The 23,984-nt window shown below is 39.6% G+C and overlaps 2 protein-coding genes across 6 annotated transcripts in view; both read left to right on the forward strand.

The window, feature by feature from the left end:
• The first annotated feature begins 128 nt into the window (after nucleotides 1–128).
• On the forward strand, nucleotides 129–19,320 carry aftphb (aftiphilin b). 5 transcript variants are annotated; one of them, XM_053237612.1, is made up of 10 exons: nucleotides 129–286; nucleotides 5,486–7,150; nucleotides 7,914–8,038; nucleotides 8,279–8,399; nucleotides 9,198–9,254; nucleotides 9,708–9,800; nucleotides 10,482–10,515; nucleotides 13,898–13,990; nucleotides 17,008–17,131; nucleotides 18,432–19,320. In XM_053237612.1, exons 2-10 carry the CDS (start codon nucleotides 5,519–5,521, stop codon nucleotides 18,562–18,564), a joined length of 2,412 nt encoding a protein of 803 aa, XP_053093587.1. In that variant the 5' UTR covers nucleotides 129–286; nucleotides 5,486–5,518; the 3' UTR covers nucleotides 18,565–19,320. The 5 variants fall into 5 exon arrangements, with proteins under 5 accessions (XP_053093587.1, XP_034164064.2, XP_053093588.1 ...); XM_034308173.2 differs by having other exon boundaries at nucleotides 10,485–10,515; XM_053237613.1 differs by lacking the exon at nucleotides 13,898–13,990 and having other exon boundaries at nucleotides 18,432–19,319.
• A 2,364-nt stretch (nucleotides 19,321–21,684) lies between these two features.
• The window catches only part of abch1 (ATP-binding cassette, sub-family H, member 1), a 44,273-nt gene continuing 41,973 nt past the window's right edge, over nucleotides 21,685–23,984 (forward strand). Inside the window, exon 1 of the mRNA XM_026944070.3 lies at nucleotides 21,685–21,896. Within this exon, the coding sequence (XP_026799871.2) occupies nucleotides 21,840–21,896 (57 nt within the window). The 5' untranslated portion in view covers nucleotides 21,685–21,839. The remainder of the gene's footprint in view (nucleotides 21,897–23,984) is intronic.

Below are 23,984 nucleotides of genomic sequence, written 5' to 3' on the forward strand. Positions count from 1 at the left end.
CCGCATCTCTCCCTAGACTTCAATTAACATACCGTTGTGCCTAGTCCCTTCCAATATGGCGGACGTGTTGACGTATGGCCGATGCTAACATCAGCGGTTTTTTTCCCATTAGCAGCGAAAGACTGTTGGACTATGGCATGCTGGGAAAAGAGACCTATTTCAGAGGTGTACAGAAATGAACTTTACCCACTAATTACGCACTGGTGTCAGGAACGAAGTGGATTACTAAGCCTTATTTTGCTAATTTGGTGAAAATGTCATCATTATATCTAAAAGCTAAATGAAGGTAAGACTGTCTGCGCGTGAAGCTATTCTCTATTTACATTTCTCATGTTTATATTATTGACAGGTGACGTTAACGTTAGAGAGCTAGCTTCAAATTAGACAGCTGCAAATGAACGAAACAGCTTAGTTAATTAACTTGACAGTTAATTGTGTAACGTGGCGCTCGGTGTTAAAAGGTGTCGAAACAGTTGTTGCTATTTTGACGAATTAGCAAATTAGCAAATAGGCTACTTGGCTGTTTTTTTTCCTCCCCATCCGTATTCCGGCAAGCCCCGCCTCCTCGCCAGGATTGGCTAACATTTCAGCCCTCCACCGCAGACTGCGCGTGAGTTGGAAATAGTATCCAATCGAAGCGCACGAAGCGCGGTGGAACCAGCCAATCCTGGCTCAGGAGGCGGGACTTGTCTTAATACGAGTGCAGACTTTTAGCCAGTGTTTTGTAAACACGGGAGTCTATTGGTATTTCCGCAACTAAGCCTTATTTTGCGCAGTATTTTGGGAGTTTTAAGTCAGAAAGCATAATGGAGAGCATCCAGTGTGCTCATGATATCATGCTAAAGGTTAGGGTCCAAATTAAGTACCCTAGAAGGTACAGAATACCCATAATGCACTTTTCCTACCCTGTCCATTAATGCAGTGTATAGGCCTGTATGTATGTATGTATGTACATGTGTGTGTGTGTGTGTGTGTGTGTGTGTGTGTGTATCTCACATGGTGGATTATAGTGTGTGTGGTGTAGGTACGAGTGTATCAGGTGGTGCAACACCAGTAAACACCTGAAGGGTTACTATGTGTATAGCATTAACTGCTTTTTATAATATTTCTGCATTTCCAACATATTGTTCATACTTTAGTACAATTTACGTTTTCATTTTTTTAAAGAACACCATACTAATAGTGGATTGTGCCGTCTTTGCTCTCAGAACACTTTCCGATCTTCATGGCAAGGATTCCACAATGTGTAATAAAAAAAATGCCTTTGAGATTCTGGACCATGTTGACATGATTGAATCACATAACTGCTGCAGATTTGTTCAGCTGCAATCTCCCGTTCAACCACATCCCAAAGGTGCTCTACTAAATCAGATCTGATGAGTGAGAAGGCCACTGAAGTACACTGAACTCACTGGCATGTTCATGGAAACAGTTTTTAGATGATGGGTAAATTGTGGCCCTAAAGGGATACACAGGGTTACCAGAAATACTCCGATATGCTGTGGCATTCAAATTTACATTTACATTTACGGCATTCATGTGATGCTCCATTGGCACCCAGTGTATGCCAAGAAAACATTCCCCACACCATTACACCACCACCACCAGGCAAGGTGAGATCAGCAGTTTTTGGCTTGTCCAAACAGACCAGACTGTTTGAACAACAACAACAACAATGCCATGATCAAAGTCACTGAGATCACCTTATTTTTCATGTTCTGATGTTTAATGCGAACATTAACCGAAGCTCTTGACCTGTATCTGCATGACTTTCTGCATTAACTGGCTTATTGCGCCGCTGCCACATTACTGCATTAACACTGCATTAACCGCATTAATTGCTCTGCTGCCACATGATCGTCCAAAACACTGTGAATCTATGAACAGATTTTAAAGCATGGCTTGAATAGAAGTCAAATTTGCACAGACTTAAATTAGCCTACAGGCTCCAGATCCACCACAATCCAACCTGACCAGGATGTAGCGCCTGCTGAAGATGTACCGTCATTACCGTACTGCATATTAAGATATTAATGCTGAAAAATCCAAATTATATAAGTTCAAAAGTTTGCATCTCCCTTTCTAAATGTGAAATAAATCAGGTTAAATTTTAACTTGCTTGCTCATTTGCTTTTATAACTGCCTCCAACCAACTTCAAACCCCAAACTTTGGAATCCTTTCAGGGATAATGATCCACACCCTTCTACTTGTTCTGCTTTATGTTTTGGATTGATTTCTGGATATGTCCATATTTGATTTGATTGTGGTAGGTATGTTTTCTTACTTTGGGGGATGCTAACATTTGCACTCAGGTGTGTATTGACAGGATAACCATACACTTGATTTGACATTTGACTTGTAAATCAAATATATTTAGTGGGAGCAAAAGAGGCGGGTTTGAGATGCAGTCAGCTGGATCTGTGGATCGGGTTTCAGCATCTGTGAAGACAAAGAGACAGATCAGTTTACCTGAGATCAGTTTACTCTTTCTAATCATGTGTGTGTGTGTGTGTGTGTGTGTGTGTGTGTGTGTGTGTGTGTGTGTGTGTGTGTGTGTGTGTGTGTGCGCGTGTGTGTGTTGGTTTTTGGCAGGGACATGTTTGTCATCAACTGCCCTCAAATCAGTCAAATTCTAATTCAAATTCCAACTGAAATATCATTGTGACTGGAAATTTGTGGAAATCATTTTATTTCCAATTCAAAACTAGACATGACTAGATTTCTAAAGCATATCATGGTGGTTTAAATATTTTTTTCTCTATGGTAGGTACCATGCATCATTTACGTACACTCTCTGTCCACTTTATTAGGAACACCTGTACATTCATGCATTTATCCAATCAGCCAATCATGTGGTGGCAGCTCAATGCAAAAAAATCATGCAGATACAGGTGAAGAGCTTCAGGTAATGTTCCCATCAAACATCAGAATGGGCAGAAAGTGTGATCTCTGTGACTTTAACCGTGGCATGGTTGTTGGTGCCAGATGGGATGGTTTGAGTTTTCCACAGATGACCCTGATTGGCTGTGGCATCATCGGGAGAAAAACTATAACAAACAAATAAACATGGAACTAATGTTTCATACTAGTTACATAACTTACTAAAACAGATATACAAATTTTACAAACATCATTTTGTACACGACAGTACTTTAAGAATGATGTCATGCTTAAACAGCGTGTGTGTGTGTGTGTGTGTGTGTGTGTGTGAGAGAGAGAGATAGAGAGAGAGAGGTTTTTATTCCAGATTGTGTCTTGATTAGTTTGCTCTTCATTAACCAATAGGGCTGCTAAAGTTTACTCTCTTAACATTGTGAAAAAAGAAAAAAAAAAAAAAAAGCATAATACCGTATTCTTATAGCTTATCTGTTATTCACATTTACTCATTTGGCAGATACTTTTATCCAAATCGACTTACAATAGAGCTGAGCATTTTAGGGTTTAGGGCCTTGCTCAAGGGCCCAACACTTAACAGCTTAACAGTACCAGGAAGCAAACTGCCAACCTTCCAACCAGTAGTCACTATTGATCCACCACTGCCATATTTAATTTGCCTTTTCATCCAAGTTGGAGGTGACATAAGTTGGTTTTACTTAAAAATGTAGTCCTTAGTTGGGAATAGGCCTAGTTGAAAAAAGTGCAGAACCTCAGATTGTTAGTATAAGATGAAATAGCAGTGATTTCTAGGCTCTCAACTAGGCACGTATGCATATCAAACATTCATTCAACAGGCAGCATAATAAAGTATTAAAGGTAATAAAAGTAATAAAGTAATAAATGCATTTCTCATAAAACTCCACATATTATGTGAACGGAAATAAACTTTTAAACTTAATCAAGCCCATACTTCCTCCTATGAAACTTCCTCTTAATCTTGATTCAGGAAAGACGTTGTATAAGCACACTGTTTTTCAGAACCAACACACTAGCATCTACGTTTACTAGCTTATGCATTTAGCAGGAAGCAAAGGCTGAAAGATTTCCCTCAAATCTTCAGCTCTGGTGTTTGGGAGTTACAACGCTGACAGCTAAAATATTACAGTGTGCCAATACTTCTGGTGGACCGAAACATTACAGTGTGCCAAATCTTTTGTCTATGTGAACAACATACCAGCACTAATACAGCAAACATACAGCTATTACACTGCATACACTCAGCAAACTCTCAGCTACATTTAATTAAAGCAGGATTCAAAAAGATATCTAAGGCTACAGAGAGCTGCGTAACTCTGATGGCGCAACAAGCTAACCGCAAAATGGGAAAAGATCTGTGCTTCAGACACGCCCCCTTTTTTGAGTCACACTAATGAAAGATTAGCCATGTTTAATTTTGTGATATTCTAATGCACAGCTTTTGGTGTGTTATACACTGCTAAGAGTCTGAATGTATCACACAAACACTGTCATTTATTAAATTTCAAATATTATACTTTTATAATGTTCATTGTTCTCTACAATTGAAAATGTAAACCTATAACACATATTCACACAATGCTTATTTTTGCTGTATTGAAAGAGCATCGTATTGAGACACCACTGTATCGTATCGAATCTAAAATGTGTGTATTGTTACACTCCTGACGTGGCATCTCCTAAAAGGGCACCAGTGTGCAAATGAATTATTTATATTATCAACCAGTACAAGGAAAATGTAGAGTGTTCTATGCTTTACTCTGACTCTCTGCTGCTTTCCTGTTCTTTTTAAGATCGATGTGCATACAGACAGTTGATTGAACAGACAGCGAGACTGTAACACAAGCTGTTTGTGCTGATTTCGTTACGTAACGAGTGGTCGCACAGTGGTCAGGCAGCATGGCTGTAAGGTTCTATTCACATGCCAGTGATCATGAGCGATGAGTGATCATGAGAGTACAGTTTACTAATGAATATGGGAACTTTAAAGGAAAACTCCATCTGAAACACCCGATGTGTTTAGTGATTCTCGTGCTAATTTTGTTGGTTACTGTTGTATTTTCTTTGTTATTCCTGTGGAAGGTTAATGGTTGTGTGTCATACTGATATCATAGTTGGCTATTGCTATCTCATTTAGTGGTGTTTAATAGGAGAACAAATTTCAGTAGTCTTAATCACAAGGTATAATGATCAAGTTTAGCTGTTAGCCTCTAAAAACAAAAAAACAAGAGCTTCTTTTTTCACTCACCATTTTCCAGCAATGTTCAACGTCATATTAATGAGAAATCCATCATAGTAGTAGTGGATTGGTTGGTGCAAACACTGGACTCCTTAGACAGGTGTTGATGAAGGTCTGGAGCTTTGGAGTGTTGACACTGTGGTCCACCATGTTTCTGTTTCGTAGAATATGACTGATTTGACATTGGTGTTCAGCATTTTTGACGCTTACTGCTGTAATACATCATAATACTTGTTAGCTCAAGAGTAATAATTGCACCATAGATCTGATTGCAACATCCAATCCAGGCTCAGAATCTGTTCCTTTGTTTTCCTTTTTTTTTTTTTTTTTAGGTTTATGTGTCCTCTAGGTGGCACTAGAGGATCATGGAGCCTGACGTCGTCCGCATGTACTCCTCCTCCCCCCCTCCACTGGATGAGGACGGAGAGGAGGAAGACGAAGACGACTTTGGTGAGTTCGGAGGTTACAGCTGTGGTGTGTCATCCAGTTTCAGCTTCTCAGAGTACGACACGCCCACTGCGTTCAATCAGTCGTATGAGACAGATACCTCGCCTCCTGACCTATACAACACGTTTACACAGAGTGTCGGTCAGCAAGAGAAAGAGTTGGCATTTGAAGATACGGAAAAAATAACGAAGGACCGGGAAGCGCCATATACTGAGTCACTGGTATGCGAGACTGATGATGCCGTGGACTGTGAGAATGGAAAACTGGAGGTATCTAAAGTCCTCATCAATGGCCCTTTGTCCCCTGACTCCCAGGGGGAGCACTCTGTGGTCTCTATTGTAGGGAAGCATAGCACCTCTGAGCTTCAGGATTTCAAACTGGGCGGCAAAGATGAGCACAGTGACAACCCAAACACATATCAAGTGGAACATTGCCTTAGCAATGGACCCATCACACTTTGCACTGGTAAAGAGCTGGAGTGGCCTCCATTAACTAGCGCCAGCAGCACAGAATCTGTGCTAGCGTCTAGAGCAGATGATTCCAGCACAGAAACTGACAAAGCTTCTAGATCAAAGGGCCCCATTGATTCTCATGAGTTATTGGAGGATAACATCTCCCAGAAAGAGGCTGAGGCTAGGGACACTCTGGCAGGAAATGGGGTAAATGAATCCCAGGAAGTTGATTCCAATCTGGCAGGTGAGGATCAAAGCAACAAGGAAAAAATGGAAAAGGAGGAAATGGAAGACGATACACTCTCTGGTCTTTGTGGGCCTTCTGGTGCTTCCTTTTGTGAAATAAAGATTCAGAGTGGCTCTGAAGATCTTGGAGATGTTGCTGATACATCCCTGGCACCAGTGGCGGAGAATATTCAAATGTCTGGTGCACAGTTTAAGGAAAACGTTGAGAACTGTAACGAGATTCCAGTAAGCCCCGTGGTTAAAGGATCCCTTGTGGTTCCTGGAAGAGTGGAACAAGTGGAAGAAGATTTTGAGGAAGTGTGTTTGCCTGTTGTTGACCCAACAGTGGGGATGGTCCATGATGAGGAGGCATATCTGGTTATAAGGGAAGCTAAGAGAATTGTAGGTGGGTCTTCAGTGGAATCAGATGAGGACTTTGGAGATTTCAGGGACGCCACTCAGGGTTTTCCAGATGTCAGCCAGACCGAATCCTTGAGTCAAGAGGGATTTGCTGACTTTGTGACTGCATTATCAGACTGCTCCTCACACGATGAGTTTGCAGACACAGACACCCTGAAGGACTTGAAGGAGGAAGAGGAGCTGGCTGCAGAAGATGATGAAGATGATGATGACGACGACAATAATAATCATGAAATGATGTGTTCAGAACTCCCCCCAAGCGATAGCTTTGCAGATTTTAGTTCGGCTCCATTTGGAGGTTTAGCAGGTTCTACAGGTGAAAGTTGGGCAGAGTTTGGGCAGCACGAGGAGTATGAGGAACAACAGGAGTCGTGGGCAGCATTTGATGAGGAACAGAAAAGTAGTACTGCAACAGCGCCCTCTACTGATAGCCTCCGGTCTGACAATGTGTTGGTATGTTGGGGAAATTGTTGGGGTTTTTTTTTAGTTGTGTGTGCTTTTTTCACAACCCTTTTAAAGTTTTGATTAGAGAGTTACTATAAACCTTAAAAACATTTTTGATTATGGCTTTTGATGGAGTAATGTTGAAAATGCAGACTGATCAAAGTGAGAAAAATTATAACTGCACTATATTATTGTCATTGCATAAATATGTATGACTAAAGTTTTGGGTGACTTTTTAGAAGTTTTAAAACACTGGAAACTCCACGGTCTGGGCCTAGTTTAAAGTCTCCCATTAATTATTATCATTATTATCAGTACGTCTACCTCATCACATCTACCCCATCACACTATGGTGTGTGTAATTGGCAGATGATGTGTGGGTAAACAAGGCTATGTTTGCTGAGGCCCATAACTCTTGCTGAATGTACAAGGAGAACAAAATAATGATACAGAATGAGAGAATAGTATGGATTCCCCATAAATTATCAAAAACTTTAAAATCTGGCCTGGTCAGTTCATGGTCCATTTTCTAAAATGTTTGTGTGTGTAACATTAATACATGGAATTGCATACTGTCGTATTACACAGGCTAAAATCTATTAATTTTTTTCCCTGAAGGTTGCTTCAGTCACAGGCTTGATGAACACTAAAACAGCTTAAGAAATAAGAGAGAAAGATGCCCTTATATTTCTTTTTTTTTCTTTCTGTCACTCTCTGTTGGTATCACTTACTTCCTCTCATGTCATTCTCTCTGTTTCTCGTTCTCTGTCAGTTTGGGTTGAGTCACAAACTGCAGCATCTTTTCGAAAGCACTTTCCCTTCGGAGATGGCTCCAGAGGACTCAGATGTGCTGACCCTCCAGACCCTGCTGGAGCCCCAGGACCATGCGGAGATCAGGTGTCATACCCACGTTCAGCCAAAAGTGGCATTTTTACATCCTAATAAATTGTAACACAATTTATATTCAATAATTCTAATTTTCGTATGTGAAATATTAGTACCATGTTGGTGGATCATTTCATAATTCCTACAAGTATTTATTTATTAAATATCACATATCACGGCTGCACCTGCAGACGTCGACGGGTGCAGAGATTAGAACACTTCATTCTTCTTTTTTCGCCCATGTTGTCTCAGGGAGTCTGTAGCCATGTGGCGCCACCTGTTGGACATCCACAGTGCCCACGGCCTCAAGGTGCAGTGGGTTGGCTCACACAGCAACAGAGTTATGCTGGACTGCCTAGGAATCTACAACATTGTACGTAGAAAACACTTACAAATCTCTACACATACTTCACAGAGAGAGCCTTTATTTAGAAGTCTCCAAAAGTCTAAGGCTCAGCACCTTCATGAATATGTGGGTTGGGGTGTTTTGTACTTAAAAGTGTAAAATACTGGGCAGACTCAACACAAATACATTAATAATATCTGAACGAGGGGCAGGAGATAAATTTGCACAAGCAAGTTTCTGTTTTGTACCTCCGGGAGTCTCCAAAAGTTTGTGTAACCGCTAGCAAGAACAATTGGCTCACACAAAAAACTGATTTAAATATTGTTTTCATTCCCGAGATTACATGTCCCATTTGTTATTTAGTTGTTTCCGTATTTCTCTTTGTTATTCCTTCATCAGATTGCACATGCAAATTAGCTTCTTTATGTGGGATCTTGGTAAAACAAGTTCTGTGTACACCATGAAGAACCGTTTCTGTTTTCAGTTCTGTAATCTAATACAAAACTTTACTAATCTGATATTTATCTCTGAAGCATATATAACACATTAATGAGAAAAATCCATTTTTAAAATTGTTGAAATTTGAGCACGTTTACACTTCTAACTTCTAACTAATTTTCATGAAGTGCTAATAGTTTGTTTGTATGGACCTGTTTCCCTTACCCAATATCATCCCAACTGCTTGTAGCCAATAAGAAGAAACCATTTTTCACTTATTAATGGAAGATGATGATTTTTTATTTTTTTTTGTAAATATTTTTGTTCTGTAATTTTGCAGTTAAAATACTGTAAGATCTGAATTTCATTTGTTTATCTCATTTGCAGTTGTTTACTGGTCAGAACAAACAGCCCGTCATCGTACCCATGTTCGCGGCTGGACTGGTGAGTTAATTCCAAAACTAAATCATAGCTAATCGTGGCAAAATGCCACATGGAAATCTTTATTCATTCGTTTATTCATTCCTTTATTATACTGGGCACAGTTGCTGCAGATTCAGAGTTTACTGTGATGATCCTAATCCACTAATCATTAAATGATCAGATTACAAGCTGTAAAAGGTTTAAAATGCTTCCAGCATACTTAGTTGTCAATTTGTTAGTAGTCAACACAACATACTAATTTAGACGGTTTAATAACATCTTGGTTCTGAAATGTTTTCTGGTCTTCAGTGAGTGAGCAATAAGATCATCCAAGTGTACAGCAGTATACCAATGATTTAAGAGAATTACGTGAATAATAACTCGGTTAAGCATGATAAAGAGAATTAAGAAATGTGTTCTTAAATTAAAATGCTTTTAAAAAAACATCGCTCTCGTTCTCTTTGTCTCTCTTAGGGAATGCTTGAACCTACCAAAGAGCCTGTGAAACCTTCCTCCATCTTTTCTGCATCTTCACCTGGTCAGGGAAGATCTGCTCTATGCACTCAGGTACGGAGGAAAGAATCATACAATCATATAATTTAATCGAGTCTGTGGTGGACAGAGGTGTAACACACAAAAAAACTAAAAATACAAGAGCTTAGTACACATGAATACATAGTATGCTCATTCATGCAATTATCCGATCAGCCAATCATGTGGCAGCAGTGAAATGTATAAAGTCATGCAGACACAGGTCAAGAGCTTGAGCATCAAACATGATGCAAAATGTGATCTCATGACTTTGTCCATGGCATGTTTGTTTTCAGAAGTTCAGTAACTGCTGATCTCTTGTAATTTTCACATGCCTTGTTGACTGGAGAGATCAGACTGGTTCAAACTGACAGGAGTCTGTGGCCACAGTGGACACAAGCTCATCGAAACTGGAAAAACGTCACCCAGTCTTTTTCAGATTTTGATCTGTCCAGTTTTGGTGAACCCATGCCCAGTGTAGCATCACATTCCTGGTCTTGGCTGACAGGAGTAGAACCCGATGTGGTCTTCTGCCACTGTAGCCCATTTACCTCAAGATTTGACATGATGTGTGTTCTGAGATGCTTTTCTGCTCACCACGCTTGTAAAGAGTGATTATTTGCCTTACCATAGCCTTCCTGTTAGCTTGAACCACTCTGGTCCTTCTCCTGCTGTAATAAAATGTTTAAAAGTGTCTGTCTGTCTGTCTGTCTCCAGCAGGTGGTGTCCTCATTAAGTTTCGAAGACGACGGTACGTCTCAGCGCCGAGCTTCTTTCTCTGTAACGCAACGCAAAACCACCCGTCACTCTCGACAGAAATCTTACTCCTGATACAACTTCCTTTCTCTGTTTTCCCACTTCCTTTATTGTAGTTGTCCTTATTCTTTCTTCATTCTGCTACACCATTTCTTGCTGATTGGATACAGATCATCATTTTCTCACACAGCTGAATTTCAGACTTCTTCTGCTAATTTTTGTCCTTTAATCATTTCCTCTCAGCTCTAGTGAATAAACTGGACTGCCTTAAAACAAGGTGCCATAATCCTCTGCTCTGCACAGAGGACACGTAACAAGCCTTTTGTCCTACTGCTGTGTCTTGTCTTCTACCTTTATCTCTTTGCTGTAATCACTCTTGTTGTTATGCTGCACCCTGAGATGCACTACCTCATTTGGTCAATATGCAATATTTTTGACCAAAGTATTACAGTCATACGCCACCGAATCTCAGGCTGCACAGAAAATTTATCAGGTTTGGTGCAAATGAAGCCATTTCACTGAGCAGGTGCTAAAATGTTAAAATGCACCAAACTATGACTCAGCATTGGGATAATGCTAAAATGTCACAACAAAATGTGTATAATATACAAAAGCCTGACTTTGACCTGGTGGTCCATGTGCACTCCTGAAACTCAACTGATGTCAAGAGCTTTTGGCATTTACAGAGAAATTATCAGAAATTATCTTCTCATGGCCTCTATAAGTTCTTATACATCGCCAAAAACAAAGGCAGAAACAGTTGAGTTGGTGCCTTTGGTCTTGTTCTCTCTAAAAGTCGACGTGCCACTTGCAGCACAAAGAGAGCAGTGTGTAGTGAAATTGGATTTATTTTTAAAACAAACTTGCCCTAGATAACAAGTTTCCTTGGCGATTTGAGCACAGTTTCCTTCAAACCACAAGCAGTCCGACAGAATAATGATATTAGCGGAGTTTTTTCCTGTAATAAAAGTACAATTTTATCAATTAGCACTGACTTCTAGACAAGTCAGGGGTAGACAAATCATAAATCCATTATGCTACCCTACCGGTCAAGTGAAAGCTCCAATGTGCTGCCCAGTCCCATGCTTTGGTTGCCCGGTGACTATTTAATGTAATCTAATAACGTATGATGAGCTAGTCAGCTAGTTAAGTGCATTAATACAGACTGAGGCTATGGTACAAGTATATGATCAATATCCTATTTTAACAACGTTTCTGCAAAATGTCATCAAGTCCTAGGCCAATGTTTTGTTCTGTTCTATCTAAAAGATATTATACGACTCTGGCATCTAGCATCTTTATGTTATGTCGATATGTTTAACTGCGAGGTGACTGGGTGTAGTAAGCAAGAGAGTTATATGACAGTTTTACACTTCAGTTCGTTATTTTATTCATGTGTTCCTGATTCTGAAAGGATATACTGTGTTTTACTGACGGCCAGATCACGTTGGCCGATGTGTGTAGTGCAGCAGGAGGTGGGATTCGGAAGAACACACTGTTGTTACAGTGTTGAGCTGCACTGCATCCATGTTAAGCGCATTACGTTTGAACATACGCCACAAATGAAAACTTTTATTGCGAAAGTCAGTAAGGAATCCGTTTTATTTCTGAATAAAAAAACGAATAGCCTGGACGTAGGCATTTGGGCACCTGGGCTACTGATTTGTCCACCCCTGAAGTTCCAGCTCACATTGTGTCAATCTATCTTTTATCCAAACACTAATCGATTGAATTTAAACTGATAAAGTATTGGAACAGCCTTAAATATTACAATAGGGATTTCTTCAAGGGGAAGTGATGAAGGCATGTGGCAGTATAGGAATGCACTTATGATTGGTGTACTGCATTACAATACATTTGCACTTGCTGAGTTATCCGTGTGTCCCATGCAACTGAATTTAATTCCTGCCTTTGTGATTCCCAATGCAAAAAAAAAAAAAAAAAGATTTAATATTTAATGAAAATAATGGAAATCTTATGGAAAAAGATGGCCTGGTTAATATTTGAGTTTCAGGGGTTCAGGGTTTTTTTTGTTTTTTTTTTTAAACATATTTTTTGATTCATCAATGTTTTTGAAATAAATCTACAGTTCTATACATAGTCCTATTTCAATCTTAATCTTTCAGATATTCAGTATATTACCACAATAGCTGCAAAGACCTTCAGATTTAACACCATTAGAGTTAAAAAGATGTCTGTTTATATCTTTCATTTCTTCAACAATTTGTGTCTCTGATCTGTTCTGTCTTTCTGTTTCATTTCCTTCATCTCTTGCTTGTCAGTCGAGCTTTCTGATAAAAGCTGATAAACTGTGATTTGATTTCTGGTGCACTTTTGATTTTGGACTCTTCATTTCTCAGGTTTGAATTATAATTATTAATGGAAAACTCTGTGCATAGGACAACGCTTGTAAAATAAGTTAAATAAAAAGGTTTATATTGTGCATCATATTTCCTCATATTTCTATTCTTTCCTGTTTGACTGTCTTTCCTGTACAGCTGTACTGTTGAAATCTCTTTTCAAGATGATGCACTTTTCCTCACTCTTCTTATTCAGCCTGATGAAGATTCAGCACATACACATATACAGTACTGTGCAAAAGTTTTAGGCACCCTATTTTTTTAGTACGAACTTTGTTATAGATGTTTATTTTATGACTTCTACATTATTGATTCAGTACAAAAACATTTTAGAATTCAAAACATTAGTTTTCCAGCACAAAATTAAATGTTACAGAAAAATGTTTGTAGGTCAGTAAAGAAAGCAGCAGATTCCATAAGAGACACTTTTCAGACAAAAAAATTTAATTTCATTATTTTTGAAGGCATCTTTGCTCTACAGCATTTCTTTGCATGTGCCTAAGACTTTTGCACAGCACTGTGTGTGTGTGTATATATATATATATATATATATATATATATAATTTCTTAATGACGGACAAAAAGCTAGTGCCATAATCAATGAGAAATCTTTAAATCGGTCAACAAGCTGTAATATCTACAACATGGACCAACTGACTTGTTTTGGCATTAACATACAGTCAGTGCTTAGAAATGGGGAAAAAAAAACTTTTGTTAACACTTTTAATTTTAAAAGAGCAGCTTTTAAAATTTCAGACTTACTGGAAGTTGATAATTACTTTCCTCTGTGTAGATGTGTATGTGATAGAAATTTAATCTGAAAACTGAAGCTAAAACTTTTCTAAAACTTAGAACTGATTCATTAATTTCTATAACTTTGCATACTGTATATAGTTTTTTTTTCGAGTCTATGAGCAGGTGTGTGTGTGTGTGTGTGTGTGTGTGTGTGTGTTCGGAAGCATTAACCTCTTTTTAACCCTCACTTGCCTCCGTGTGTGCTGCCATTACGCACCGCAGCACCAGGGGGTGCTGTCACACAACTCAACCTCGATTTCTTTGGGCCGATGGAGGACTGTAGCTCAGACAGTGACACTGATACACCGATGCCAGGTTAGAGGACAGGAACAAGTCCTGAGCAACACACACTGACATTACATACTGTGTATACTAAGGGTGTGATGATGAACCAGTATGAGAGTATAAAATGATCAGAGGATCTGAAATAGATACAGAATTAACATTCTGTTATAAGTATCAATAATAATAATAATAATGTCAGAGTTATAATAATGTCACAAAAACTCACTTAATAAGCAACAAACTTGACTGAAGAAATGAGTACTTAGAAAATGTAATCCACTTGGGCGTGTTTTACTAATTACGTTTGTAGATTTTTCCAACCAAATGATATAATACTCATTTTGCTGAAGTTCTGGCATTTAATGTTGCACTCTTTGACAGTGTAATCCATGATGTATAATGATATAAAGCTTAATATTAAGTTGTATGATTATTATACTCTGACTTTTTCCCCACGGTTTCACCCCTAGCATATACACAGACTGACCTATCTAAAGAATAAAACACAACGTCTGTGCTATTATAGGGAAAAATAATCAATGATGGGGTGGAGCAATGCGGCACAACACAAAGCAGAGATCCAATATGACCCCGAAGTTGATTATTTTCTTATAACAGCAAGTCCCAAAGTGTTTTATTTCTCTTATACCACAGCAATGTGCCAGCAGTTATTGGTTTTATTTATTGTAGAACAAGATGTTGTACATTTTATCCATTTATAGTTACGACTAATGTTGCGGAATGTCTATGAAACGTTAGTTTCTTTTATCACGTACGTTATAATCACTGAACAGTTGATAACTTCACTTTGATACTTTGGACATAAAGGTGAAACCCCATTGAAGTCAGAAATGACTCAGATGCTCAAACTCAAGTTTCTTTTATCACAGTTAACACTGCCTGCCTCTATAGTATGCAGTTATAGAAGAGAAATGATTTATAATCGCACTATCCGGTGTCTCCCAGATGAGGATGGGTTCCCTTTTGAGTCTGGTTTCTTCCTCATGTCTTGTCAGGGAGTTTTTCCTTCCCACCGTCACCTCTGGCTCTAGGGATAAATTTAAAATGTAAAAATGTACACTTATTTCCGATTTTTTTTTGAAAATCTGTTTTGTGACAATGCCCATTGTTAAAATTGAATTGAATTGAATGAAAGCAGAATTACTACGAAACCACAAACTGCTCTTTCCTGACGACTGTTAGAAAATGCTGACACTGGAGACTCCTTCCATAATTGATAAAACTTTAATAACTTTTCCACCATACACCAGCAACTTCCACCAGTTCCTGTGTAAGTTGTTACTAAAGAAACATTAAGGTAGTAGAATGAGTGCATTGATATAAACCTGTGATTTGCAGCTACACTACTGTCAGTGCTGCTCTTATGGAAAATAAATTGACATCTTCTGACCAATCAGATTTGAGAATTCAACAGCGCTGTGGTATAGCATACATTCATACGCATATGTACACATATCCTTGCATCCTTAGCAAAGTGCTGTGTTTGGCTTGCTATGAATCCTTCTTTCATTTCCTACTTCCTGCTATTTCTTTCACTTGGGGTAGTTTGGAATGAAGATTCAGTTTTGGTGATGTTTTTCACGATACGAACCCTTCCTGGCTTCCTCTGCTCTTAGATTTTAGGATCCAGACCTTGCAAGAAAGAGGGTTAATTGTGGTTAATTGCCCTCTGTTTCTCTGTATCTCCACCTGATTTTACTAACAATTCCTTTTCTCATGGAAGCTGGGAGCCCTGTTAGTAAAATCAGGCCACAGTCTGTTCCTCAGTTAACTGTAGAGATTAATTGAATCTGAGTGCTTGAATACTACAGCATGAGAAACTCGAAAGATGCTACCAGATTATCACTGTTCTCGAAACAGTAGTGTTTAACAGAACAGTTCTTTCTAGGATTCATTCCAACAATTAACAGTTATTCAGAAACCTTACAGGACAAATCATGTGGCACAGTGTAAGTAAATATTGTGTCAGTATGACTGCAGACTGTTAGCTAATCTGCTGATTAAGAGTTAGAGTGCAAAATGACACCGTACCTGCTTAGCTTAGATAAAGTAGCTGACTTTACACTTTATATTATAAGCCAATTAAACCAAATCACAGCCTTTTTGGACAATAAGGACAATAAGGATGTTAAAAGAAGCAGCTTTGCATAGAATCATGGGAAATTTTTCTCAGCAGTTGAGGTCTACATTGTAAGGACAAAAAAAAAATCATATTTGAATGGAATTTGAGTTTGAATAAATCATAAATCTATCACATAGTACAGAGCCATTTTTTGCAACTTTTCTATAAATCTCCCTGTATTTCACTTTGTAAGAATTCTTGCATTAATTTTTAATTTTTAAATTTTGTGTATTCTGTAGCCATATGCATAAAAATTCCATTTTTTTTGATAAAGTGAAAAGCCCTGTTTTGGGGTTTGGGTTTGAATAGATGTATAGATTGTATTCGCTCCAATGTCAGATCTCGGTAGTTTCCTTGACTTTGGGCCTCAACATTCCATGTTTTTTGAATTAAAAAAAAAATGTATATAAATGTGGAGAGCCCTTATTTTTCACACACAAAGGAATTCACTCTCGTCATACCTCAGTGTGATTTAATTTTAACAAAAACAACTTACCCGTATACTAAACATGCTTCCTGAAAACACTTTCGGCATTCTTAATTATTCCCAGTGCTTGAGTGTCATTGCATCCTCTGCTCTCAGTGGAGCACAGAGTGTTTGTGCTTTGTTTATAAGGGTGTGTTAAACTGTGGGTGTCGTCCCATGTCTTTTGTGTGCTAATCTCAGTGTTGCATTGAAAGCTCAGCTTTAACTGCGTATGTGTGCGAGTGTGAGTGAGAGAGAAAAAAACAAGAGTTGACCTGATAAAACATGAGTGTCTGTAGGCACTGATATACACTATGTGTATATACGTGTGTGTGTGTATTAATAATAATAATATAAAGTGTAAATACATATCTGTGTGTGTGTGTGTGTGTGTGTGTGTGTGTGTGTGTGTGTGTGTGTGTGTGGGTGGGTATGTAGGAGTGGATCCAGAGCTGTATGAACTGACCACTGCTAAACTGGAGAGCAGTAACACTGGCAGTAATGTAGCAGACGCCTTTACCAGACTGATGGAGACCGTTGAAAAGAATAGCACTGTGACCAGGTGTGTCTTCACACACACACACGCGCACACACACGCACACACACACCTCAACATATGATCTTAAAGGAAATATCCCCCCTGAATGACGAGCATATTAATCTTTATAATTAACATGTCCTCTTCGGTGGTGTTCAGGATTTATTTTGTGATGAAATTCTGAATTGACTTTTTAGTTTAAGCATCTTTCTCTGAGATCTTAGTATGTTTTTGCTTCGGTTAACGGTTTCATACTTTATCCACAATGCTCATAGTGTTGGAGTGAAATTTAGCCCTCGCTTCATGTCTACCTAAAGAGAGCGATGCAGCGGCACTTTAGTCCTGCTCAAACAGATTTCTACTTTTTTCAGGTTTTTGGTCCCACCTTCCACCTCCTTGTTTTGGTAGACTATGAAACCTTTAATTTAAAACTGTAAATAGAAGGAAGGTTTTTGCATTTTGAAGAATTTAAAACAAAGGAAGGAAATGTTAATGTAAAATGTTGAATATTAAAGATTGGGCATTATTTCCAGGTCACTATTTAAATTTAAGCAAATTTGTAATATTGACCGTATTAGCTACAAAAGGTTAGAAGTCATACAGTACATCTTCTGTTGTTGTGGAACCCATGCACGCTGTCTTAACAGCAAATAATTTCATTGAATTAATGTAAATATTCACTCTTTTCACTCAAGTTGTTGATAAGATAATTGTAATGGAAAATTTGATACTAAACTAGGAAAAAAAAAGCGAAATAGAAGCATTTTTCACTAGTGCTCTCAGACTTTTGCACCCCACTCTATACAGAGTGTCCTATAAGTCCAGCAACATAGGAGCTTTTATTTAGAGAACTTGATCAAAATGTCCACCATTTTTCTCAGTATACAAATTTACACACAGGGAATGATGTCAGAAGTAAAAATATAAAAAAATATATAGAGAGAGAGATTTACCCTGTGATGCTGGATTCATGAGACACCCTGTTTATTTGCACTAATTTACTGGACCACTCCTAAAAGAAGGTTAACCAAACAAACCAAATAATTGTAATGATAATAAAAAAGAACTAAATTAATAAGAGCTGATATTTAGTGCTGACTTTTCAGTAGACTGTGAATAAACAGCACAGATTCAGCCCTAATGTGAATCAAGGCTATAATCATATAAGCAGATGAAGTGATGTAGAGAAAACTGATATATATATTTTTAACATATGTTAATTATCATACCCTGAATTTTTCATGCTGTGCCACCCCTTGTGTACATGCATGCATTGATACACGAGTGTGTGTGTGTGTGTGTGTGTGTGTGTGTGTGTTCTCAGGAAGCCTGAGCGAGATGGAGAGATAAGCCAGGAGGCAGCCCACGTGATCTCGCTCCTTCCCAATCTGTCTTTCATGCACGCAAGAGTCCTGATGTTCCCCTCCACCCTGACTCCCGCAGCCAGTCACCCATGACCTTCGACCTCCAGTCAGTTTTCACCTTGCGGCTTTCGTTCTCCAGTGACCTCTGACCTCACCTGTACCTGTACGGCAGGGTCATTATTAACAACAAGAGAAAGCACTGTCACTTCTGACGTGCTTTTAATCTTTTTGTAGTGAGTGTGTTTGGAGTTAACCCTTTCTGTTATGTTCTGTTAAACATTAAACATTAGCGCTTTTATTTTTCTTCTGAAATTTCACACGTGTGAAAGAAATAGGAAAAACAGTTGCACATTTTATTACTTGAAAACTCACTAACTTATTAATGAACATTGACAACTTTTTATATCCTTTTTGACTTTTGCTTTGTGTGCCTTTTTCCTTTGTCCCAGACTTCTCGAAGTTAGACAAGTATTAGTCTAATACTCTGTGTCCTTTCATTTGTTTTGAAATGCCTCTCTTTTTAACTCAACAATGAACATTTGTTCAGGAATGTTACTAAAGACATGAGTTTTTATTTATAACCATTATCATAAGGTAAACCGGTGTGTATTTATTATATCATCCGTCTTCTTCTTCATGTGTGTTCGTCTGTATTTATTTTCGTCAGATCCCTGTTAAGCATGTGAGGTTGGAATTTTGCATAATGACTGACTGACACGTAAGAATGTTCCTGTGAAAAACAAACAAAAATAAAACACAGTATGCTTGAGAACTTCAGAGAAAGTAAAAGAATCTTTTTATTTTTTTCAACCTATTTTTGGTGTATTTAAAGCTTAAATATTTTATGGTAATTAAAATACCATAAAATAAATCTCTGTGCTAAATTTCAACTGATATTTATGCTGTGTGGAACCTTTTTTTTTTTTTTTTTTTTTTTAATATCTAAATAAATATCAGTAATCATTGGCCATTTTATCTGGTACATTACCACATACACTATATTACCAAAAGTATTTGGTCACCCATCCAAATGATCAGAATCAGGTGTCCTAATCACTTGGCCTGGCCACAGGTGTATAAAATCAAGCACTTAGGCATGCAGACTGTTTTTACAAACATTTGTGAAAGAATGGGCCGCTCTCAGGAGCTCAGTGAATTCCAGCGTGGAACTGTCATAGGATGCCACCTGTGCAACAAATCCAGTCGTGAAATTTCCTCGCTCCTAAATATTCCACAGTCAACTGTCAGCTTTATCATAACAAAATGGAAGAGTTTGGGAACAACAGCAACTCAGCCATGAAGTGGTAGGCCACGTAAACTGACGGAGAGGGGTCAGCGGATGCTGAAGCGCATAGTGCAAAGAGGTCGTCAACTTTCTTCACAGTCAATTGCTACAGAGCTCCAAACTTCATGTGACCTTCAGATTAGCCCAAGTACAGTACGCAGAGAGCTTCATGGAATGGGTTTCCATGGCCGAGCAGCTGCATCCAAGCCACACATCACCAAGTGCAATGCAAAGCGTCGGATGCAGTGGTGTAAAGCACGCCGCCACTGGACTCTAGAGCAGTGGAGACGTGCTCTCTGGAGTGATGAATCACGCTTTTCCATCTGGCAATCTGATGGACGAGTCTGGGTTTGGAGGTTGCCAGGAGAACAGTACATTTCGGACTGCATTGTGCCGAGTGTGAAATTTGGTGGAGGAGGAATTATGGTGTGGGGTTGTTTTTCAGGAGTTGGGCTTGGCCCCTTAGTTCCAGTGAAAGGAACTTTGAATGCTTCAGGATACCAAAACATTTTGGACAATTCCATGCTCCCAACCTTGTGGGAACAGTTTGGAGCGGGCCCCTTCCTCTTCCAACATGACTGCGCACCAGTGCACAAAGCAAGGTCCATAAAGACATGGATGACAGAGTCTGGTGTGGATGAACTTGACTGGCCTGCACAGAGTCCTGACCTGAACCCGATAGAACACCTTTGGGATGAATTAGAGCGGAGACTGAGAGCCAGGCCTTCTCGACCAACATCAGTGTGTGACCTCACCAATGCGCTTTTGGAAGAATGGTCAAAAATTCCTATAAACACACTCCTCAACCTTGTGGACAGCCTTCCCAGAAGAGTTGAAGCTGTAATAGCTGCAAAAGGTGGACCGACATCATATTGAACCCTATGGATTAGGAATGGGATGGCACTTAAGTTCATATGTGAGTCAAGGCAGATGACCGAATACTTTTGGTAATATAGTGTACCTCCACAGAATCGGTTCATTTTTTAAGTGAATCGTTTAAGTGATTCAGTAGAATCGATTACCAGAACGACTCAACTACTGTTGTTGTTGTCATTGTTGTTTAGTGGTTAGCATGTTTGCCTCGCACTTCTGGGGTTGGGGGTTCAATTCTTGCCTACGTCCTGTGTGCATGGATTTTGCAGGATTCTTGCCATGCTTTGGGGGTTTCTTCTGGGTACTCTGGTTTCCTCCCCAAGTCCAAAGACATGTGTTGTAACCTTGTCTTTAGTGTGTGCGTGTGTGTGTGTGATTGTGCCCTGCACTGGGTTGGAATCCTTGTACCCTGAGTTCCCTGGGATAGGATCCAGGTGACCCTGTGTAGGATCAGTGGTACAGAAAATGGATGGATGGATGGATGGACCTATACTCAGTGGCAACTTTATTGGGTTCACAAACTGTCCATCAACCAGAAATAGAAATCTCCAGCCAACAGCAGTGTTGTGGTCAGAAACTGACACTGATAAAGAGGACAATTCTCTCTCTCACACACACGCACACACAAACTGCATGGATAAAAAGTGAACTTTAGTCTCTTAACTGTACACCTGCAAGGCTGATTAACAAGGCAGGTGTGTGTAGTGAAGTGCAGAAAGTGTACACTGTGTTTCGAAAGCCCAACACTGCTGTGTCTGATACACTCATACCAACTTCAGTGTTAGTGTTAAGCTGAAAATGGATCATCAGACAAATAATATCTGCTTAGTGTTGTTCTATATTCACCGAGGGACAGGGTAGAGGGGGTACAGTCAGTACCTGTGCACCTACAGTGTGCACCTACATGCCGGGCATCTATCTGATAAACTATCTGATAAAAGTAACCACTGATTTTTTGATTCATTCCTCCTGGGAGTCGATTCATTTAAAAAAAGAAAACGATTCACTCGTCATAAAATGGAAGTTTCATGCTGATCCAGGCTTAAATGCATTTAAAAAGAGGAGCCTGTGCAGTACAGTGCTATGCATACCCAGACGTGCCTGTGGTGCTGCTATAATGCGGTTCAGGGTTTAACGGGTTAACCCGCACATCTGCGTGCACTGACGTTACCGCAACTCCGCGAGCTCGCGCGCTTCACCGACCGTCTTCATGGCCCTTACCGGAGATGCTGACTCTCTTCCCGGGAGCACTGAGATGGAGAAACTGGTAACGTTTTGCATTTCAGCTGTTTTTAGCTGCATGTTTTTTAATCAGGTCGACTCTAATCTGCCGGAATAAACAGCCAGCATCAGATCTCACATCCCGACTGACGCTCGAGCTGTGCTGAGATGTGAGAAAACAGACCCCTGTCATTCAACCCAGACTGCACATGTGGCTCACAGACCAGTCCGAGATGGTGATTTTAGACTTAATTTCAGCTCCCAGTCCCAGAAAACGACGCAGGGCATCTGCGAGTGACAGGGTGCAGGGATGGAGCTCTGAGTATGGAAAGCCACAAGTGTCAAAAAGGCCATGATTTGTAGGGCTGGAACGATACACTCTGATCACGATTTAAATCGATTCAATCCTAAGTATATTTTGAACGCAATCTGAATGAAGATTTTTCACTGAAAAGACTTATTTGTGAACCATTAACAATGCAAAACAATGTGCACTTTTATCTGTATAAAACTAAATAAATGAACAGTTGCTATGAACAGATGTTCAATGTCAGAAGTAAAGATTAAAACCACCTGCCTAATATTGTGTAGGTCCTCCTTGTGCCACCAAAACAGCTCTGATCCATCGAGGCATGGACTCCACAAGACCTCTGAAGGTGTGATGTGGTATCTGGCACCAAGGCGTTAGCAGCAGATCCTTTAAGTCCTGTAAGTTGTGAGGTGGGGCCTCCAAGAATTGTCCAGCACATCCTATAGATGCTCGATCGGACTGAGATATGGAGAATTCGGAGGCCAAGTCAACACCTTGAATCCTCTGTCATATTCCTCAAACCATTCCTGAACAAATTTTGCTGTGTGGCAGCGCGCATTATTCTGCTGAAAGAGGCCACTACCATTAGGGAATACCGTTGCCATGAAGGGGTGTACTTGGACCGCAACAATTTTTAGGTAGGTGGTACGTGTCAAAGTAACATCCACGTGAATGCCAGGACCCAAAGTTTCCCAGCAGAACATTGCCCAGACCATCACACGCCAGCTTGCCTTCTTCCCATAGTGCATGCTAGTGCCATCTCTTCCCCAGGTAAACAATGTACACGCACCCGGTCTTCCACATGATGTAAAAGAAAATGTGATTTATCGGACCAGGCCATCTGATGTTCACTTGCCCATTGCAGGTGCTTTCGGTGGTGGACAGAGGTCAGCATGGGCACTCTGACTGGTCTGCGGCTACACAGCCCCATATGCAGCAAACTGTGATGCATTGTGTGTTCTTTTCTATCATACCCAGCGTTAACTTTTTCAGCAATTTGTGCTACAGTAGCTCTTCTGTGAGATCAGACCAGACTAGCCTTCACTCCCCATCAATGAGGCTTGGGCACCCATGACCCTGTCGCTGATTCACTGGTCCATTCACTGGTTCCTTGGACCACTTTTGGTAGGTGCTAACCACTGCATACCGGGAACATCCCACAAGACCTGCCATTTAAGAGACGCTCTGACCCAGTCTTCTAGCCATCACAATTTGGCCCTTGTCAGAGTCACTCAGATCCTTACACTTGCCCATTTTTCCTGCTTCCAACACATCAACTTCGAGAACTGACTATTCACTTGCTTCCTAATATATCCCACCCCTTAACAGGTGCCACTGTAACGAGATAATCAATGTTATTCACTTCACCTGTCTGTGGTTTTAATGTTATGACTGATCGGTGTAAGATATTACACAGTTATTGCACTTAGAAAAGTTTGAATTGCACATAGAAAGATAATAGCGTGGACAGTTATGGAATTGCAAGATATGCTCATTTTTTTTGTCTACTGCTATCAAGAATTGCGTGTTAAAGCCGATTTATACTTGCTGTACACGTACTCCGTTGTGTGTATCCTGCTGTTGTTTGGCTCATTACTTGTGCATCTCTTTAGAAATTAACACATTGTGTCTGCATGGAGCAATACCAACATAAATGGTGGTGGCAGTGTAGCACAGTATGTGACACTGTGTCCCCACCTGAATGAACAAACTCGCATTGTGTCTCAAATTACATTTTAAATTACTTATGTACACTTCTAGACCGTTATTGAGTATTAACACTAACCAGGTTCTGCATTATGGTTAGTGTTTGATTTTTAAAAA

The sequence above is a fragment of the Pangasianodon hypophthalmus genome, chromosome 10 (genome assembly GCF_027358585.1).
Source record: "Pangasianodon hypophthalmus isolate fPanHyp1 chromosome 10, fPanHyp1.pri, whole genome shotgun sequence".
Taxonomy (NCBI): Eukaryota; Metazoa; Chordata; class Actinopteri; order Siluriformes; family Pangasiidae; genus Pangasianodon; species Pangasianodon hypophthalmus.